Source organism: Xyrauchen texanus, chromosome 26 (genome assembly GCF_025860055.1).
Source record: "Xyrauchen texanus isolate HMW12.3.18 chromosome 26, RBS_HiC_50CHRs, whole genome shotgun sequence".
Taxonomy (NCBI): domain Eukaryota; kingdom Metazoa; phylum Chordata; class Actinopteri; order Cypriniformes; family Catostomidae; genus Xyrauchen; species Xyrauchen texanus.
Window position 1 is genome coordinate 26,639,732 of NC_068301.1, and position 15,932 is coordinate 26,655,663.

The 15,932-nt window shown below is 40.0% G+C and overlaps 2 protein-coding genes across 2 annotated transcripts; one reads left to right on the forward strand and one right to left on the reverse strand.

Moving 5' to 3' along the window:
* Positions 1-4,471: 4,471 nt before the first annotated feature.
* On the reverse strand, positions 4,472-11,379 carry LOC127619910 (geminin-like). Its single transcript, XM_052092941.1, has 7 exons — positions 11,290-11,379; positions 10,581-10,641; positions 7,074-7,172; positions 5,465-5,621; positions 5,239-5,321; positions 4,905-5,015; positions 4,472-4,812 (listed from the first exon to the last, which is right to left on the reverse strand). Exons 2-7 carry the CDS (start codon positions 10,632-10,634, stop codon positions 4,555-4,557), a joined length of 762 nt encoding a protein of 253 aa, XP_051948901.1. The 5' UTR covers positions 10,635-10,641; positions 11,290-11,379; the 3' UTR covers positions 4,472-4,554.
* A 1,548-nt stretch (positions 11,380-12,927) lies between these two features.
* On the forward strand, positions 12,928-14,424 carry LOC127619916 (uncharacterized). Its single transcript, XM_052092950.1, has 3 exons — positions 12,928-13,189; positions 13,422-13,691; positions 13,802-14,424. The coding sequence occupies exons 1-3, from the start codon at positions 12,949-12,951 to the stop codon at positions 13,936-13,938; spliced, it is 648 nt and encodes a 215-aa protein (XP_051948910.1). The 5' UTR covers positions 12,928-12,948; the 3' UTR covers positions 13,939-14,424.
* The last annotated feature ends 1,508 nt before the right edge of the window (positions 14,425-15,932 follow it).

Consider the following 15,932-nt stretch of genomic DNA (forward strand, 5'->3'; position numbering starts at 1 on the left):
ATACATGACAATAGGCACACGATCTACATTTATTGGACGTCCAGCCTGAGCTGGGGAAGTATTTGGCACTGTTTGGACAGTATTGGTATGTGGGAATGCGCACTTTAGTGTGGACATGTGAACCCTTAGTGACACAGGCAGAAAATGACTCTTTTCGTGATTTCTGTGTGTCGCCGTTAAAACGGCGTTTGATTGCAGGTGAGCGAGTTCTGTGACTGGCCCATTAACTGCTGTACAGACATTTCCAACCGCCTGTAAGGGGACTGGGTAATGTTTTACATGTTTTAGAGAGAGTGGTCCGGCCTTTGCGAGACACGTACTCTCTCTTTTCTTCCTATTGCTAGGAAGACTTACGAGGCTCCGGGTTCAGCATGATCTTGGGCCGAGGACCTTGTTGCTCAGGCGGCTTTCTTCGGCCAGCGGAACGCGAGCGGCGTCAAGCGTCCATTTCAGGTTTGCTCTTTGGCTTTTGGGAGACAGGAGGGGCCGCCCTGGCTCGCTGCTGCTGCTGAGGCGGTCTCTGGTGAGACGAGCTGGAGCGCTTGGGCAGGAAGTGACGCATAGCTTGCGAATCCTTCCGGGCCTCAGTGAAGTGTTCAGCGAATTCTTTTACCGCTGATCCGAACAGGCCGCTTGGAGCGATAGGCGCATCAAGGAATGGCGCCTTATCCGCGTCCTTCATCTCCGTTAGCCTCAGCCACAGATGGTGCTCAAGGACAGTCAAGTTAGCCATGGCCCAGCCGATGGATTGGGCGGTGGCCTTCGTGGCTCGCAGGGCTACGTCAGTGGCGCTGCGCAGGTCCTTGAAAGCCTCAGGTTCAGGTCCAGACTCGTCCATGGTGCGGAGAAGTTTGGCCTGGTAAACTTGTAAAACCGCCATTGAATGAAGCGCTGACGCAGCTTGGCCGGCGGCGGCGTATGCGCGACCGGCGAGAGCTGAGATGGATCTGCAGGGCTTCGAGGGATGAGAAGCTTTGGCTTTCCATCCGGCGGTGGAGGGTGGGCACAGATGGTTGGCCACAGCCTCCTCGAGGGGCGGAGTTCCCTCGTAGCCTCTTTCTCTTGCGCCATCCACTGAGGAGAGCGAGGAAGAAAATGAAGGCGAGCAGAGTGCGGGGCTTTCCACGACTTCGTGAGTTCGTCGTGCACTTCGGGGAAGAAAGGAGAGGGTCTCTGTCGAGGGGCCTGCCGGCGCCCCTGCAGGAACCACTCGTCCAGCCGGCTGCGGGCGGGTTCTACCGGAGAAGACCAGTCGAGCCCGAGGTCTTCCACGGCTTTGGACAGGATGCGGACGATCTCAGAGTCCATGCTGGTTCCCGTGCTCGTGTCCGCTGATGTCGATGGCGCGGGGTCGAAACTCGAGCCCGGCCAGTCGTCGGATGCAGCGTCAATAGAGAGGCTGTCATCCTTTTCATCGTCGTCCCCTGACGTGCCGAACGAGACGAGACCCACCGCTCTGCTGGAGGGGTGCTGGTCCGCCTTCATAAAATGGACTGGCGGCAGGGAGATCTCAGGTAGCGGTGAAGCACGCGGGGACTGGGCCGGCGTGACGTCACCAAAGTCTACGTGCTCTGGCAGCCTCTGTGAGCGGCGCTTTTCTTGCGCTGCTCGAACGGAGGGGCGGCAGCACGGTGGAAGCAGGCTCGTTTGCGCTGAAGCGGCAAAGCGAGCGCCAGCTCGGCGAGGCCCAGGGAGTCACATTCGGGGCATCCGCCCTGAATGAGAGCAGCTTCTGCGTGGTCCAGTCCCAGGCAGCGAGTGCAAATGATGTGACGATCCCCATCAGGAAGAGGGCTTCTGCACGAGGCGCAGGCTGAAGGCATTTGCAACAACGCCTTGGAAAATTACTCTTTTACTAAAAAAGCGTCGCAGAGGCAAGCGCTTGCAGTAAAGGATATAGCGTTACGCATCGGATGGCGTAGCAGAAGGCTTCGAAGCGGCTGAAGGCGCCGGCGTCCTCTTTAGCGGTCCTGCTTTAGGCTTTTCGACGGCGGCGAAAGACTCCAACAATCCGGAGGATCCAGCGAAGAACAGGCCTTTGCTGAAGGAGATTAAATCTAAAGAACTCTCATGACGGGCTCTAATATATAGCCCTAAGCCACGCCCACCTTGGCGGGAGCTCTGAGCCGCGCCCATTGGTCGCTGCGTTCAGAGTCGCCCGTCATTGGTTCGAGCAAGTTGCTGCAGCACAGCCAATGACCGAGCTGCCTCGCTCATTGCTGTCTGCTGTGCAGCTGCAATGCGTTTTACATAAAGACTTCAATATTTCTCGAGAAACAGAGTTTTCCCATAGCGTAAGCTACTTATGCAATAGGAGAGACCTCTCGATAGGGAACTCTCTTGCCATTGGTCAGTTTTTTTGTAGGCAGGTTCACTACTGTAAATGGATTTACAGTACAGAAGAATTACTGTAGAATTACAGCAATGACCATATATTTTCCCATAATCCTTTGCTATTTACAGTAATGTACTGTATACACATTTTACAGTATCTGTACGTATTACAGTAAAATACCGTTCAAATTACAAAAATAAGTTACAGTGTAATTAAGTGCTTATATACAATGTTTATCAGTTTATTATTTCAATATGTTTTTAATATGGGGGAAAGTGTGAAATATAGTTATATTGGGTCTTATGATCTTGACAATTGCGCAGTGTCATGCCAATTAAAGACATTAAATTAGTAGTCGGAGTAACCCCCCTCAGCCCACCCTAGCTGTCAGAAACCGGGCCTGGTCTTAACGACTGTTCCACAGGTGCGTGTTCATTCATTGTTTATGGTTCATTTAACAAGCATGGAAATATTGTTTAAACCCTTTACAATAAAGATCTGTAAAGTTATTTGGATTTTTACAAAATTATCTTTAAAATAGTGTCCTGAAAAAGGGACGTTTCTTTTTTTGTACATCAGTGGTCGCGACACGAGTCTCAATTTGTGTGTGTGTGTGTGTGAGTGAGAGCGAGAGAGAGAGCGAGAGAGAGAGAGAGAGAGAGCTTTTCAACCGAAACTGGAATAAATGTAGGATAGACATTGTTTGAATTTCTTAACGATTTACTTAACCAGTGTCTTGGTTTATATTTTCATTTTGTTGTAGTAGCCTGTAGGTAGCTTTGAAATAATTTGTCTTAAGTGATATGGAACCGTTAAGCCGTCAAGACCTGGAACTCCTGTATAGCCGTGAAAAATAATTACACCCCTTAGAACGTCCGTGAACCAATCAGAATCAAGCATTTAATAACCCGTGGAATAAAGTAGAATAAAAGGCCTTGTGCACGTTTGAAAATTGACAGTTGGGAGTTTAAAAAGTCCATTATTGAAACTTGACAAGAACTATATGGTACCAGCATGATTAGGTTTCTATTCTCATTTTACAATAACATCAAGTCTTATTTATCCCATGAAGTAGAAGCAGACCAAGACAACAGAACTCAGCATCAGAAGATGATCTGCATGGCTGGTCAAATTGTCCAGGACACAGATCTGCCCATAAAAAAGAGAGTGGATGCAGCTCATGACCTTGGGATCCTAGGTTACACAGGTATTTGAGATTTTACAAAGTTGGCCATTAATACGTTTTTACAGAATCTCTCCCTTGTGTTTGTTTCAATTTTCTGACTACGCATAATTAAGTTTAATAAATTCTTGAATGGATGCATGATATTAACAGACAAGAAATTGTATTACAGTGTATATCAGCTACCCTAGTCATTAAAATGGCCATTGAACAACCCATATCGTTTAACCATGAGCAATATAATAAAAGTTAAGACACAGACACATCGTAAAAAAAAAAAATTAAAGAGATTAAAGTCCAATTTAACAAGATACAGTACACTTGGCTGATACTGTTGTAAACCATCTTCTAGGAAGTTATGCACAAGCAAAAAATACAGCAGAAGAGTACATGCCAAACATTGTGGAGCTACTGAGAACGCCCAAGCTTTCAGATGACCACATCATTAGAGTACTGGAGGGTCTCAGTGGACTCTGCTTCTTCAACTTAACCAACCAAAATAAGGCACAAACACTTGGCCTCTATTACACCATACTGGAGTTCATGGCTCCAGCCAGCAACGTGTCCACTACAGCAAAGCGCTGGAGCTGCTATCTGCTCAACAGCCTCTGTTGCAATAACATTCCAATCATCAATCACCTCAGGAATTCAAAGGAGCTTCAGATATATCTAGAGCAACTGGCAATCCTGGACTGGAGCAGCTGGCCTTCCAACTACCCTCAGGAGCTACTAGGCATTATAGGGTTCAGGCAAAACACAAGTAAAGATGTTTTCCATCAGGAAACCGAATTCTAAGTCCACATCCGAAAGAATACAGAAGGTGTCAAATTACCAAATTAAAGTGCACTTGTACAAAATAAGGAGTTTATTTCCATTGCATTCAAGTTTACATTTACACTGGCAGTTTAAAAAAAAAAAAAAAAAAAAAAAAAAGCACAAAAAGGTACTGAAAATAAAGCCAATTTAAAGAAAGAAAAATAAAGTATTAAAACAAGGTGCACGTTTTTTTCCGCAAGGCAAATAAACTAAAGAGAAATCATTTCCGACCAAAACCACTGGTCTCACAGTTCTTTTCAATATTTTCTAAAGGAGCTTTCAAACAGCTCTCTTCTGTTGTGGAATCCTCCTTATCTTGCACATCATGGTCAGATGTCTTTTCTGGGCCCAGATCCACACTTTCTTGACTCTCTTCTTTTTGATTTGCCTCATCTTCATATTCTTCACCTTCAACCTCTGCATCAAAGGCCATCTCTCGCAGCTCCTCTAGATTGTCTGGACTCTTACCGGTTAATCTCTGAAAAGAAAAAAGGAAAATTAAGGGCAGGTCCATAACCACCATATACATCACAAATATTCCCATTTCTGTATCTAGATGCCATTTCTTACTTCAATCATGTCGGCCATGTGTTGTACATGCTGTGCCAGCTCCTGCAACTCCTCATTCTCATTCTTCAGTTGAGCCATCTGTTCATCTTTGGCTTCAATGTCTTTGTGCAACTAATTTTGAAATTGATTCAGACCAATAAACAATGCATCATCTGCTAAAATCAGTTTAAAATTAGGAGCATTAGTGAAACTAAAAGTCAGATTAGAGGAAAAAAAAAAAAAACCCACACACACCTGGGGTCACTTAAAAGGCTCATGACAGATTCATCAGCCCTGTCGAGAGGTGGTACAGGATGGCTAAACATTAGCCATCACCTTTTAGTAATTAACTCACCTTTTCATTCTCCTGGAGAACACTGAACAGGGCTTTCCGCCTCTCTTCTGCTACCTCCTTCCAGTATGAGGAGCCAGGAGTTTCTGGAGAGAACATGTATTAGGGTTACAAAATGTTATTCAACAAGTACCTTCCCTTACCATCCATCTTCAAATATCAAATTCACAATGTACAATAAATGCATACCAAATCAATGCCAGTGAACTGTACACATGTGATTGGTTACCTTTGATCATAAGCTCATAGGCTTCTTGGGTGATCCCTTCAGGCTGGTTCTCATTTTCTGGACTTGTGGATTTTACTGCGACCTCTGCTTTGACTCTCTTGGAGCACTTTACTTGCTCCTCGCTCCACATCTTCCTTTTGGGAACAGCTTTGCCATTCTTAAAACAGTTTTAAGAGTGTGACTACAACATTGAAACAAACAAACACACACACACAGACAGATCTCACAAGAGCATGTCCAGCAGCTGCATGCAGAGGACTATTCCTAAGAGTATTTCTGAGAAGTTAAGCCTCGACTTGGTCAATTCTTTAACAAAAAGTCAGATGTGTAAGAGTAGGAGCTTCTTTTAAAAGATGAGCAACTTCTCAAAGTCTCAGCCTGGTTAAGTGATGACATGTTGTAAAGGATTACAATAAAGTATAGCAAAAACAGCCATCCTCAACCACTGAATAAGCTAATAGAGGGCCTGCAGGAGTAATGTATCAAAGAGTAGTGTGACATTCATGATGCAATACAAAACATTAAATTGGATAAAGAAATTAGATCATTTCCAGCCAAAATTTCCTTTGTTGAGGAGAACACTTGGCAAGACAATGTGCAAACTGTTTTATTAAAAAAGAACTGCACTGTATGCGTAACATTGCAATATTGTGTTAACTTTAAAAGAACAAGTGTTTGTCCAATGTATCAACACAAGAGGAACATTTTAATGACTAAAATAAAATATAAAAATGATAAATCTCACTACAGGTACAGTTTTAGAATTACTTTCATTACATGCATGATTTCAGTTAAACACTGAACAATTCACCGGTACATGACTTAAAATTAACATCATTATTTCAGTCAAAACAATCATGGCCCCTTTCTCCATGCATTGCACTTAGGGCTGCAACTAACAATTATTCGACCATTCGCCGATTGCAAAGATTAATCATTAGCTCTTAATTGATTCAGCTTGTGGTCCGACATAAAGGTTTGATTAAACATGCTTGCTAACAATAAAAAGGACAAACCAGCTTTTAAAAATACCTCCAAAATGAATAAGCAGGGGAGAAAAAAAAGTAAAACAAGACAAAAATAATTGATAATAGGATTTTTTGCAGTGACAGTACTTTTCCCTTTAATTCATTGAATTTCACACGAGGCATTTTTAAAAGATGGTCCTTTTAAAGTTAGAAAGCACATTTAATAAAACCTTTGAGTGAGGGCACAAGCTGAATAGTCTGTTAGCAGCTAATGTCTTTGCAATAAAACACCCAAATAGTTGAATAATCAGAGTAGTCGATTATAAAAAGTAGTTAGCTGCAGCCCTAATTTAATTGCATACCATTTATCTGACCTTTATGATATGACCAGTCTGGTGCCTTTACACTATATTAGCACACAATTTTTTTGCTAGTGAGAAATACATCAACTCTGTTTGAATGTTATTTTAGACTGAGAGGAAATTAAAAGAATGGATATCTCAGAATATTGTTAACATACCCCCAATCACCTCCCATACCCCCACGTGCAACCCAGTCTGGAAAACACCACTTTAGATTTTGGGGTGAAATATGACTTGGGCATGTTCTTGACAGGTTTTGCATTCTATTGATGTTTGTACCTCAACTATCCGTCCCAGATTCTTATTTACTGCTGATGGCTGAAGGACCTGGAATGTCCTCCTCCCTGATCCGGTTCCAGGTGTTGGCACAAGGAATTTCTGGAGAAAAAATAAATAAAATAAATACATACAAATCAGGGCTCAATGCTAAGTATTTTTTTTCTACTGGCCCAGTGCTCCAGATTTTCACCGGCCCAAACACAAAAATGAAAAATAGCAGTTTTTAACATCATGGCTTTAAAAAAAAATGTCTAAAAACTTGTGTTTTTAATACAAAAATGTCCCCCAGGGGCCTGGGTAGCACAGTGAGTAAAGACGCTGACTACCACCCCTGGAGTCACGAGTTCGTGATAAGATGCATGGATTGATGGTCTCAGACGCGAGGCAACCGAGATTCAACCTCCGCCACCCAGATTGAGGTGAGTCACTATGCCACCATGAGGATTTGGAGCACATTGGGAATTTCAAATTCGGGGAGAAATTTTTTTTAAAAAATAAAATAAAATCCCCCAAAATTTAAATAACATTTATAATTTGCAAGATAAGATTTATGCCTCATGCAATCCCATATGTGCTTTACAGATATAAAATAATAAGTGCATCATATTAACCTGAGCCATCCTGCCATTACACGTGTGCGTTTAAACCAAGAGTTCTGTGGAGAGGTGTTTTAGGTCACCCATTTAGTCATGCGACTTTTGCCCATGTGTAGAGTATTCACAAGAAGGATCAAATATTATTTCAGAGTTAAGGATTTGATTGGCTGAGAAAACAGACTTGTTACTAAATTGGTTGTGATGTGTAATATACAGTAGGTAGTGTGTAATATCTCTCTCTCTAAACAAGACCAACACTAACTGATATACAAAGAACAAAAACACCTGAATGGTCCAGAAATTAAACATAACAGGTGTTAGAGGATTATAGGAAGAACACAATTTCAAATATTCATCTTCCCACTGCAGCTGAACAGCTCTGATAATAATAGCCTATTAGCCATAGTGATCTTGCCTTTCATATCAAACGCCATCATGCCGAATTAGTTTACGTTTGGAAATGTTACCCAACTCTACTTTCCAGCCCAACGACACCACTCGAATCGCTGCCTGTCAGGCAGAAGTCTCAGCCTGGATGAAGGAACACCACCTGCAACTCAACCCAGCAAAGACCGAATTCGTTGTCTTTCCAGCCAACCCTGCTGTTGAACACAACATCACCATGCAGCAGCTGGGTCCAACTACAGTTTCACCTTCCAAAACTGTCAGAAATCTAGGGGCAGCCATTGACGATGAGCTAAATTTCACAGACCACATCTCAAAGACTGCAAGATCATGTAGATTTACACTCTACAATATCAGGAAGACCCTTCCTCTCTGTACATGCCACACAACTGCTCCTTCAGTCACTGGTCATAACTAGACTGTACTACTGTAATGCTCTCATTGCAGGCCTTCCTGCATGTGCTATTAGACCTCCCCAAATGAACCAGAATGCATGTCTGGTCTTTAATGAACCTAAGAGAGCACATGTTACACCACTCTTTGTCTCTCTCCACTGGCTGCTGGTTTATGCGCATACTAAATTAAAGGCCCTGATGCTGGCATACAAAAGTCACTGGGTCTGCTCCAGCATACCTAAAAACATTTATGCAGAGCTACATTCCCACCAGAAGCCTGCGGTCGGCTAAGGAACGTCGCCTTGTCGTACAAAAACAGAGGGGCACCAAAATGCTTTCCCGGACTTTCAGTTTCATCATACCACGTTGGTGGAATGACCTTCACAACTCAATCAGTGAAGCTGACTCACTTAATCTTCAAAAAACGGCTAAAAACACATCTTTTTCAAAAGCACTTAACCGTCACAAAAAAAAAATTATAAATTACATTTCTTGGTGCACTTAAATCTGTTTTGTATACTATTCTGATGGTGAAACTTTGTAGTATGGCACTTTTCATACCACTGTCTCCTTAAGATGATTCACTTATGTTTCCCCTCTTTTGTAAGTCGCTTTGGATAAAAGCGTCTGCCAAATGAATACATTTAAATATACACTTACATTTTGGATATTGAGCAGCTTGTTATTTCCAGATGCGTGTATAACAACGTTTATTAAGCCTCATTCAGCGCTTAATCTCTAAAAAGGCGAATTAATGAGAAAAAGGGTTGGTTTTGTTTTTATACAGTGGGAATAAAACAGCGCTGTCCCTTTACGAGAGCACATGCATGTTAAACAGGCTACGCTGCACAGAGAGAGATGAGATATGCATGGAGAGACATGGATTTTCAGTCGAATAGAAAGAAACTTTATTTCTTATTTTCCAATGTGTGGATTTCTCGTTTTCATGAAAAAATTAGGGGATTTCACACACTTAAAAGTATCCCCTCCCATTCAGTGTTGGCAATGTTGCAAAACATGTTTAAAAAAAAAAAAAAAAAAAAACACACCACACCACACTACAAAATTCATTAAGTGGGTTCGTTTTTCCTAACATTTTCTTCACATTGGTAATAGCTGCGACACTTGGAAAAGAGTGAGGCCTGTGCTAGGAGAGCGCTCCCGGTCTACACGTGACTGTGCCTTGACGCGTACAGTATATTATACATTTGCGCATTTTTGCAAGATAAATATACTTGCGCTCGCTCCTCGGTTAGAAGACTTAGTTCACTCGGTGTAATTTGTGCTCTCTTGCTTGTTGTATGCTTGAACTAATGTTATAAATGCAGCACAGTTCTAGCAACTGGCCCGTCTCTGCGGATCAAATCTTGAGATGGAATTTGGGAAGAAGGAAAGCTAAGCTGCAAGTACACAGTAACCCCGGCTACTTTCACCAGCCTTAACAGGCACTATACTGCCATTACACTTGTTAAGCCAGCAACAACTGAGGTATCTGATCAATTTTGCATGTCCGCCGTTCTAACAAGCATGGGAAAGGGGCAGAACACACATCAGCAGCATGGGGTAAACACCTCAGATTCCCATGGGCAGCAATTGGTACCTGTAATTACTGTGGAAAACACACCACAGAAGTCTACTTACGACAACAAATTTGAGTTGGTTAATGTATTCACTTGCAAAACAGTGGCAGAAAAAAGGGTTACTTAATTTGTACACTTTAAGTTTATGCACATCAGTAGTGATTAATTCAGAAACAGATCAAGGTCCAAGTCAGTTTGTTCTAGGTGGGAAACAGTTTTAAATTAAGGCAATTTGTTGACCCCATTCATCCGCTCTTTGACAAAGCCAACCAGGTTCCATTTAATTAACCAAAACACCGGAATTATAAAGAAATAAATTTACAGCAATTAACAGTTCCTTATCACCACTAACTTTTAAAATGTACCATTTATCAGAGTATGTAGATGTTGAAACCAAATTTGAAAGAAATACCCAGTAATCCAATCATAAATAAGACAGACGATGTCATGAACAATCAATTAAACGTTTAGTAGTCTAACTGAATAAAGGGTTAGGACTCTGCAAGAGTCTAGTTGAAATGGCCCAGATACCTTGATGTTTTCAGATGTATTATCTGCATGCTTAATCCTTGTGATTGAACTCATGTTTTACCTAAAAAAATAAGATAAGAGTGCATTAAAAACTCAATTTTATCAAAACAGCCTGAAGACAAAAACTAGACACGGGTAGTTGACATGTCCTTAATCAAGAATGGATATCCAATTTACATGCAAAAAAAAGGTGTAAATTAGGTCATGTCACCTTTTCGCCTAATGTGTCCCAATGTTAATTTTTTTTTAAAGTACATACAAACGTCATGTACAAAACTTTGCATTCGAGACAATTTATAGACATGAGCAAACAGCGTAAAAAAAATAATAATAATAATAAAAAAAAAAAAAGTCGTTCAGATGTAAACACACATACACATCGAGTTCTCAGTGTAATGTTCAAAACAACTACTGTTGATTAAAGTATGGCTCATTTAAAAGTTATGTGATAGACCATTAACTAGCGACAAAAAACAAAGCCAAAGAAGGCATTACATTCAATTAAAACCCGCATAAAACTTTACGGAGTCTACAATAAAAATCACAAGCTTAATCTAAAAGGCTGACTAGGCCTCTGGCTGTGCTCAAGCCACCAAAAAGTTCATTCAAACCCGTACAAAAGCTGTCCGTTTTGAAACGAAAGGAAGTCATAAATAACTTTAATCCTTCAGAACTACCGGACACCGAGCAAAACAGAGATAATACTCACTTGATATAGCCAGAAATAAATTCAGTAACTTCTCAAAAATCAACTCGGGCTGTATGGTTTGTGAGTAAAGTGCGCGCCAGTGGATTAAATACTGCCTTAAAGCCATCACGTGTCTCCAGAATTCGCGCGTAAACAAACTTTTTTTTTTTTTTTTTTAATTATTATGCAATATAAAAATAACAAATACATATACAAAAAAGAACAATGAGGGTTACATTACGCTTTGACAAAGCTTGTTATATTAGTTTATATGCATTACACCATAAAAAATAAAATAAAAATAAATAAATAAAAAACAGCAGAAAAACATGTCCTTTTTTTTCCTTTTTTTTTTCTTCCTTTCTCTTTTTCCCTTTTCCTTCCAAAAAACCATGTAATAAACATAGTCAATTTTGCACAATCATAGGATACAGATTGACAAAATAAAAAAAAAGAATAAACAAACAAAATTAAAATAAAACGGTAGAGATATAACTCATGGTACATGAAGGATCTCATCATATTTTTTCAGAAAAGACGTATATTTTCTATTATCGATTGTTCTTAGTGATTTGATTAAATATTTGACTTCACAAAGGAAATCATTAAAAGTAGGAATTTTCTTACGAAACCTTTGTTTGTGAAAGTAAAATTTTGCCACAAGGATAAGAAAGTTAACAGTAGATTCTAAAGATTTGTTTGGGTTTTCAAAGAGACAAATTACATCCTTTAAGCAAAGATTACTGATCATATTAACTTTAGAAAAACAATAAGAACTTAATCACTCCAGAAAATTGAAGAAACATTACAAGAAAAAAACAAATGACAGACGTCTTCGACTTCATTATTACAGAAGGTGCATACCTCATCTACATCACAATATTTGGACAAATGTGCGTTACAAGGGTATATATTATGCAAAATTTTAAAATGCACTTCCCTCATTTTATTGGGTATACAATATTTAAATGGAAGTAACCATGTTTTCCTCCACTGAATGTTATCTATTATAGAATTCCAAAAGAATTTTGGAGTACATAGGTTTGTAGATTGAGAAAGTTGACGAATAAATTTATTATTACAATCTTTACTTAAAAGTGCAACACCATCCAGACATAACAAAGATAATTGTTTAGGACATGCCTCGGTAAGGGAAGCTTTCATCATACATATTAAACCACTTGGAATAGCCTTTGTAACAGAGTTAAATTCTTTAAACTGGATAGGAAATTTGTAGATATTCATAAAACTCTCATAGGATAGCAAATCACCATTAGACTTGAATAGATCTGCAATAAAAATTATGTTTTTATTAAACCATTTCTCAAGAAATAATGATCTATTTCTAATTTTAACATCTGAATTATTCCACAAGATGGTTTTATGGGGGGAGAAGTTGTGGTTGTAAACCAATTTCCAAGCTAACAGAGCTTGTTGATGAAAACTAGCCAATTTAATGGGTAATTTACCAGTGGAGTAATTACATTTCATCAAAAAGGAAAGGCCACCTATCCTTTTAAATATGTTATTTGGGATAAAATACACGCGCGTAAACAAACACCTCTGTTGATGTTGCTAATGTGACGTCATCGTGACGTTTTACCAGTGGTGAACGCAAAGCATTTTGGGAATCCGCGGCACAAACAGAAGGCGCCAGGGGGGAAGAACGCAGTGTTCAAGATGCCCTCTACCTGCTGTGTTATAAACTGCAATAGTCGTTCACACGATAGAAGTGGCATAAAGCTTAAGAACGTAAAATCCTTTTATCGTTTTCCAGCGTGGAAAAATAATAGTACAAGCCATGTTTCAGAGGTGACAAAAAGGCGACGAATGGCATGGATAGCAGCAGTAAGGAGGCCCAAGATTACCTTCGATAACACTCCACCACACATGATGGTGTGTTCAAAGCATTTTCACAAAGGTAAGTTCTAATTACTCTCTGTAAATGTTATGTTGTGGACAAATAACCAGGGTGTTTTGTTTGATGTAACCAGAACATTAGATTAGACGTTAGGCCAATGTTAACCGTTAACTATCATGAAATGGATAGAAAATGAGCTTAAGTTACCAATGTACTAAAGCGTAACGTTAATCAGTTTTAAATGTTGTACATTTAGGCTACATAGCAATTTATTTGGTGACTGTGTTTGCAGGCAAACCTGCCTATGAAATGTTGGAGTGTGATCCTGACTGGGCCCCTTCTCTGTACCTCGGCCATACTGAGGGCAAAGCTACGAACACAGACCGGTTCAAGCGGTTTAGGAGAAGAGCGAGGTCACAACAACAGCAACCCCCATCGCTAGGCACTGACAACTCTGGTCCTGAGGCTGATTTGGAAGCTCACATGAATCAACCCCCATCGCCATGCACTGACCACACTGGTCCTGAGGCGGAGTTGGATAATGCAGCACATTTATACCCAGGTAAATAGTAAAAGAATACAATATATGTTGCCCCCTGTGTATATCTAATCTGGATTACTTTGGAATAAAGGTTGTGATATGACACAATTTATTTTTATTGTTACTGTCAGACAACACTACACCTGCAACTGAGATGGAAGGTCCCGTGAATCCACCCCCATCGCCGGGCACAGTCCACACCAGTCATGAGACTGAGTTGAATGAAGCAGCACATTTGTTCATGTATTTTTTAAATAAGTTTTATTAATAAAGGCATAGAACCAGTTTATTTGTAGTGCACTGACAATAGCTTTATATAATTAGTTTATCAATTAAATTAATAAAAAGACAAAAAGACCTTGCGATATGTTTGGTAATTGTACCTGAATGAATTTAAAATTAATTTGCTATATTTCAGATCAATATATTTGTTTTCCTTAATTTTAATTAACCCTAACTTTATTCTCATCTGAATTATAAATAATTGATTTCCGTATAAAATAATACTACCATTAAAAACACATTTGATTTTCTTTTTTAATCAATGTAGAATATGTAACTCTGCTCTGAAGACAAGAAATGAAAACCAATGCGATATGATTAATGTCCAAAAGATGAAACCCACAGACTGTTTTGAAATGGGGTTGGATAAATATGTTTTGCTTTTAAAACTGTTTGTGTTTGGTTGGGTGACAGTTGTATGTTACAGTTTGACGAGCTTAGAGTGTGACAAAAGCACAATGTTGTGTTTTATTGCGAGTGTACACAAATATAAGTAAACACTTTGCAGTTTGAATGATGTCCTCTATGAACAAAATGACGGAGTATGTTTTTATGTTTCCACTGTTCGATCGCGCCTCTCTCTCTCACACACACACACACACACAGTTCGATCGCGCCCGCGCCTCTCTCTCTCGTGGGCGCGCGGGCACACACACTCCAGCATTGCAATTTTGACATGAATTCTGACTGCATGCAGATAGATGAGAGAGAGCGAGGAGTGTGGTGCTTAAAACATTAGCATACCGTGGAACGGACGACAGTTTTCTGCCCCACTTTTACAATCTCCAGGTCCTGGACCCATCCATCTGTAAAAAAAAAAAAAAAAAAGACCTGGGCCTGCTGCAGCGACTTGAAGTTACTGAAAACTTCGTGTGTGTATGCACTAACACTTAATATCATGTAGTTGTGTATATATATATATGGGTGCTGGAAGTTAGCAAAAGTTTGACGTCCCCTGACCAATCACTATGCTCGTAAGGATCCAGTCCTTTGATTCCCTTTATTATCTCGTCTTTGCATTAGGATTTAGTTTTAGGCGGTATGGTCCGACAATGTTTTCTTTAGCCCGCTGCATTTTGTAGGATTATATTCTGTTTTGCCAGAACACTAGCCTGCTATGCGATGCCAGCCCATGTAAACGGGCCAAACATACCCATAATTGTTTGCGTTCTGATGACGTTGCCGCCCAGTTGGTCACATGTCTTAGCGATCTCTATACTTGCTTCTCAAAATAGTAAAAATAGGTTTTGTGTGTTCAAACTTCATTCAATTAATTGTGTCTATATTTAATATAAAAAAAATTGTCCCGCAGATTACAAAATTTCAGCCTCATTCATAAAACACGAGTAGAGCTGAAGCAGAAGCCTACTGTAATTCGTTCTGCTTGTGTTTCATGAACTAATGAAGCCTACGTTCTTTTAGTAGACACTGACTTAAGATGAAGGGTCGTTTTGGACGCTGTACCGTGGTAATACCAGATTTGTTGGAAAGTGTACATTGGCAATAACTTGTTTTAGGGCATCATGGTACTGTTTTAAAGGAGGAATTCACCCCAAAATTAAAATGATCTCATTTACTCATCCTCATAATATCACAGATGTGCATGACTTTCTTTCTTCTGCAGAACACAAACGAAGGATTTTAGTAGAATACATCAGCTCTGTAGGGCCATTCAGTGTAATTGAATGGGGTCCAAAACTTTGAAGCTACAAAAAAAAAAAAACACATAAAGGCAGCATAAAAGTAATCTATTAGACTCACGTTGTTTAATCCATGTCTTCTGAAGCGATCCAATCAGTTTTTGGTGAGAACAGACCAAAAGTAATGCATTTTTTCAGTACAACTTGCCATAGAGCACAACAGTACTGCCCACTTTTTCAGCCGTATTGGTTCCAGAAGTATTTTTCTCATTAATTTTTTGCATCTTTTGATAAAAGAGGTGAATCACAAGATTACAAACTTTGTATTTGAGGCAAATAA

Excerpts from the sequence above, each read along its gene's own strand:
- LOC127619910 (XM_052092941.1), bottom strand. The coding sequence starts at position 10,634 with ATGAGTTCAATCACAAGGATTAAGCATGCAGATAATACATCTGAAAAC. Across the intron at positions 5,622-7,073 it reads ATCTGGGACGGATAGTTGAG|AATGGCAAAGCTGTTCCCAA; the intron begins GTACAAACATCA and ends AACTGTTTTAAG. Across the intron at positions 4,813-4,904 it reads ACATGGCCGACATGATTGAA|AGATTAACCGGTAAGAGTCC; the intron begins GTAAGAAATGGC and ends TTTTCTTTTCAG.
- LOC127619916 (XM_052092950.1), top strand. The coding sequence starts at position 12,949 with ATGCCCTCTACCTGCTGTGTTATAAACTGCAATAGTCGTTCACACGAT. Across the intron at positions 13,190-13,421 it reads TTCAAAGCATTTTCACAAAG|GCAAACCTGCCTATGAAATG; the intron begins GTAAGTTCTAAT and ends CTGTGTTTGCAG. Across the intron at positions 13,692-13,801 it reads TGCAGCACATTTATACCCAG|ACAACACTACACCTGCAACT; the intron begins GTAAATAGTAAA and ends TGTTACTGTCAG.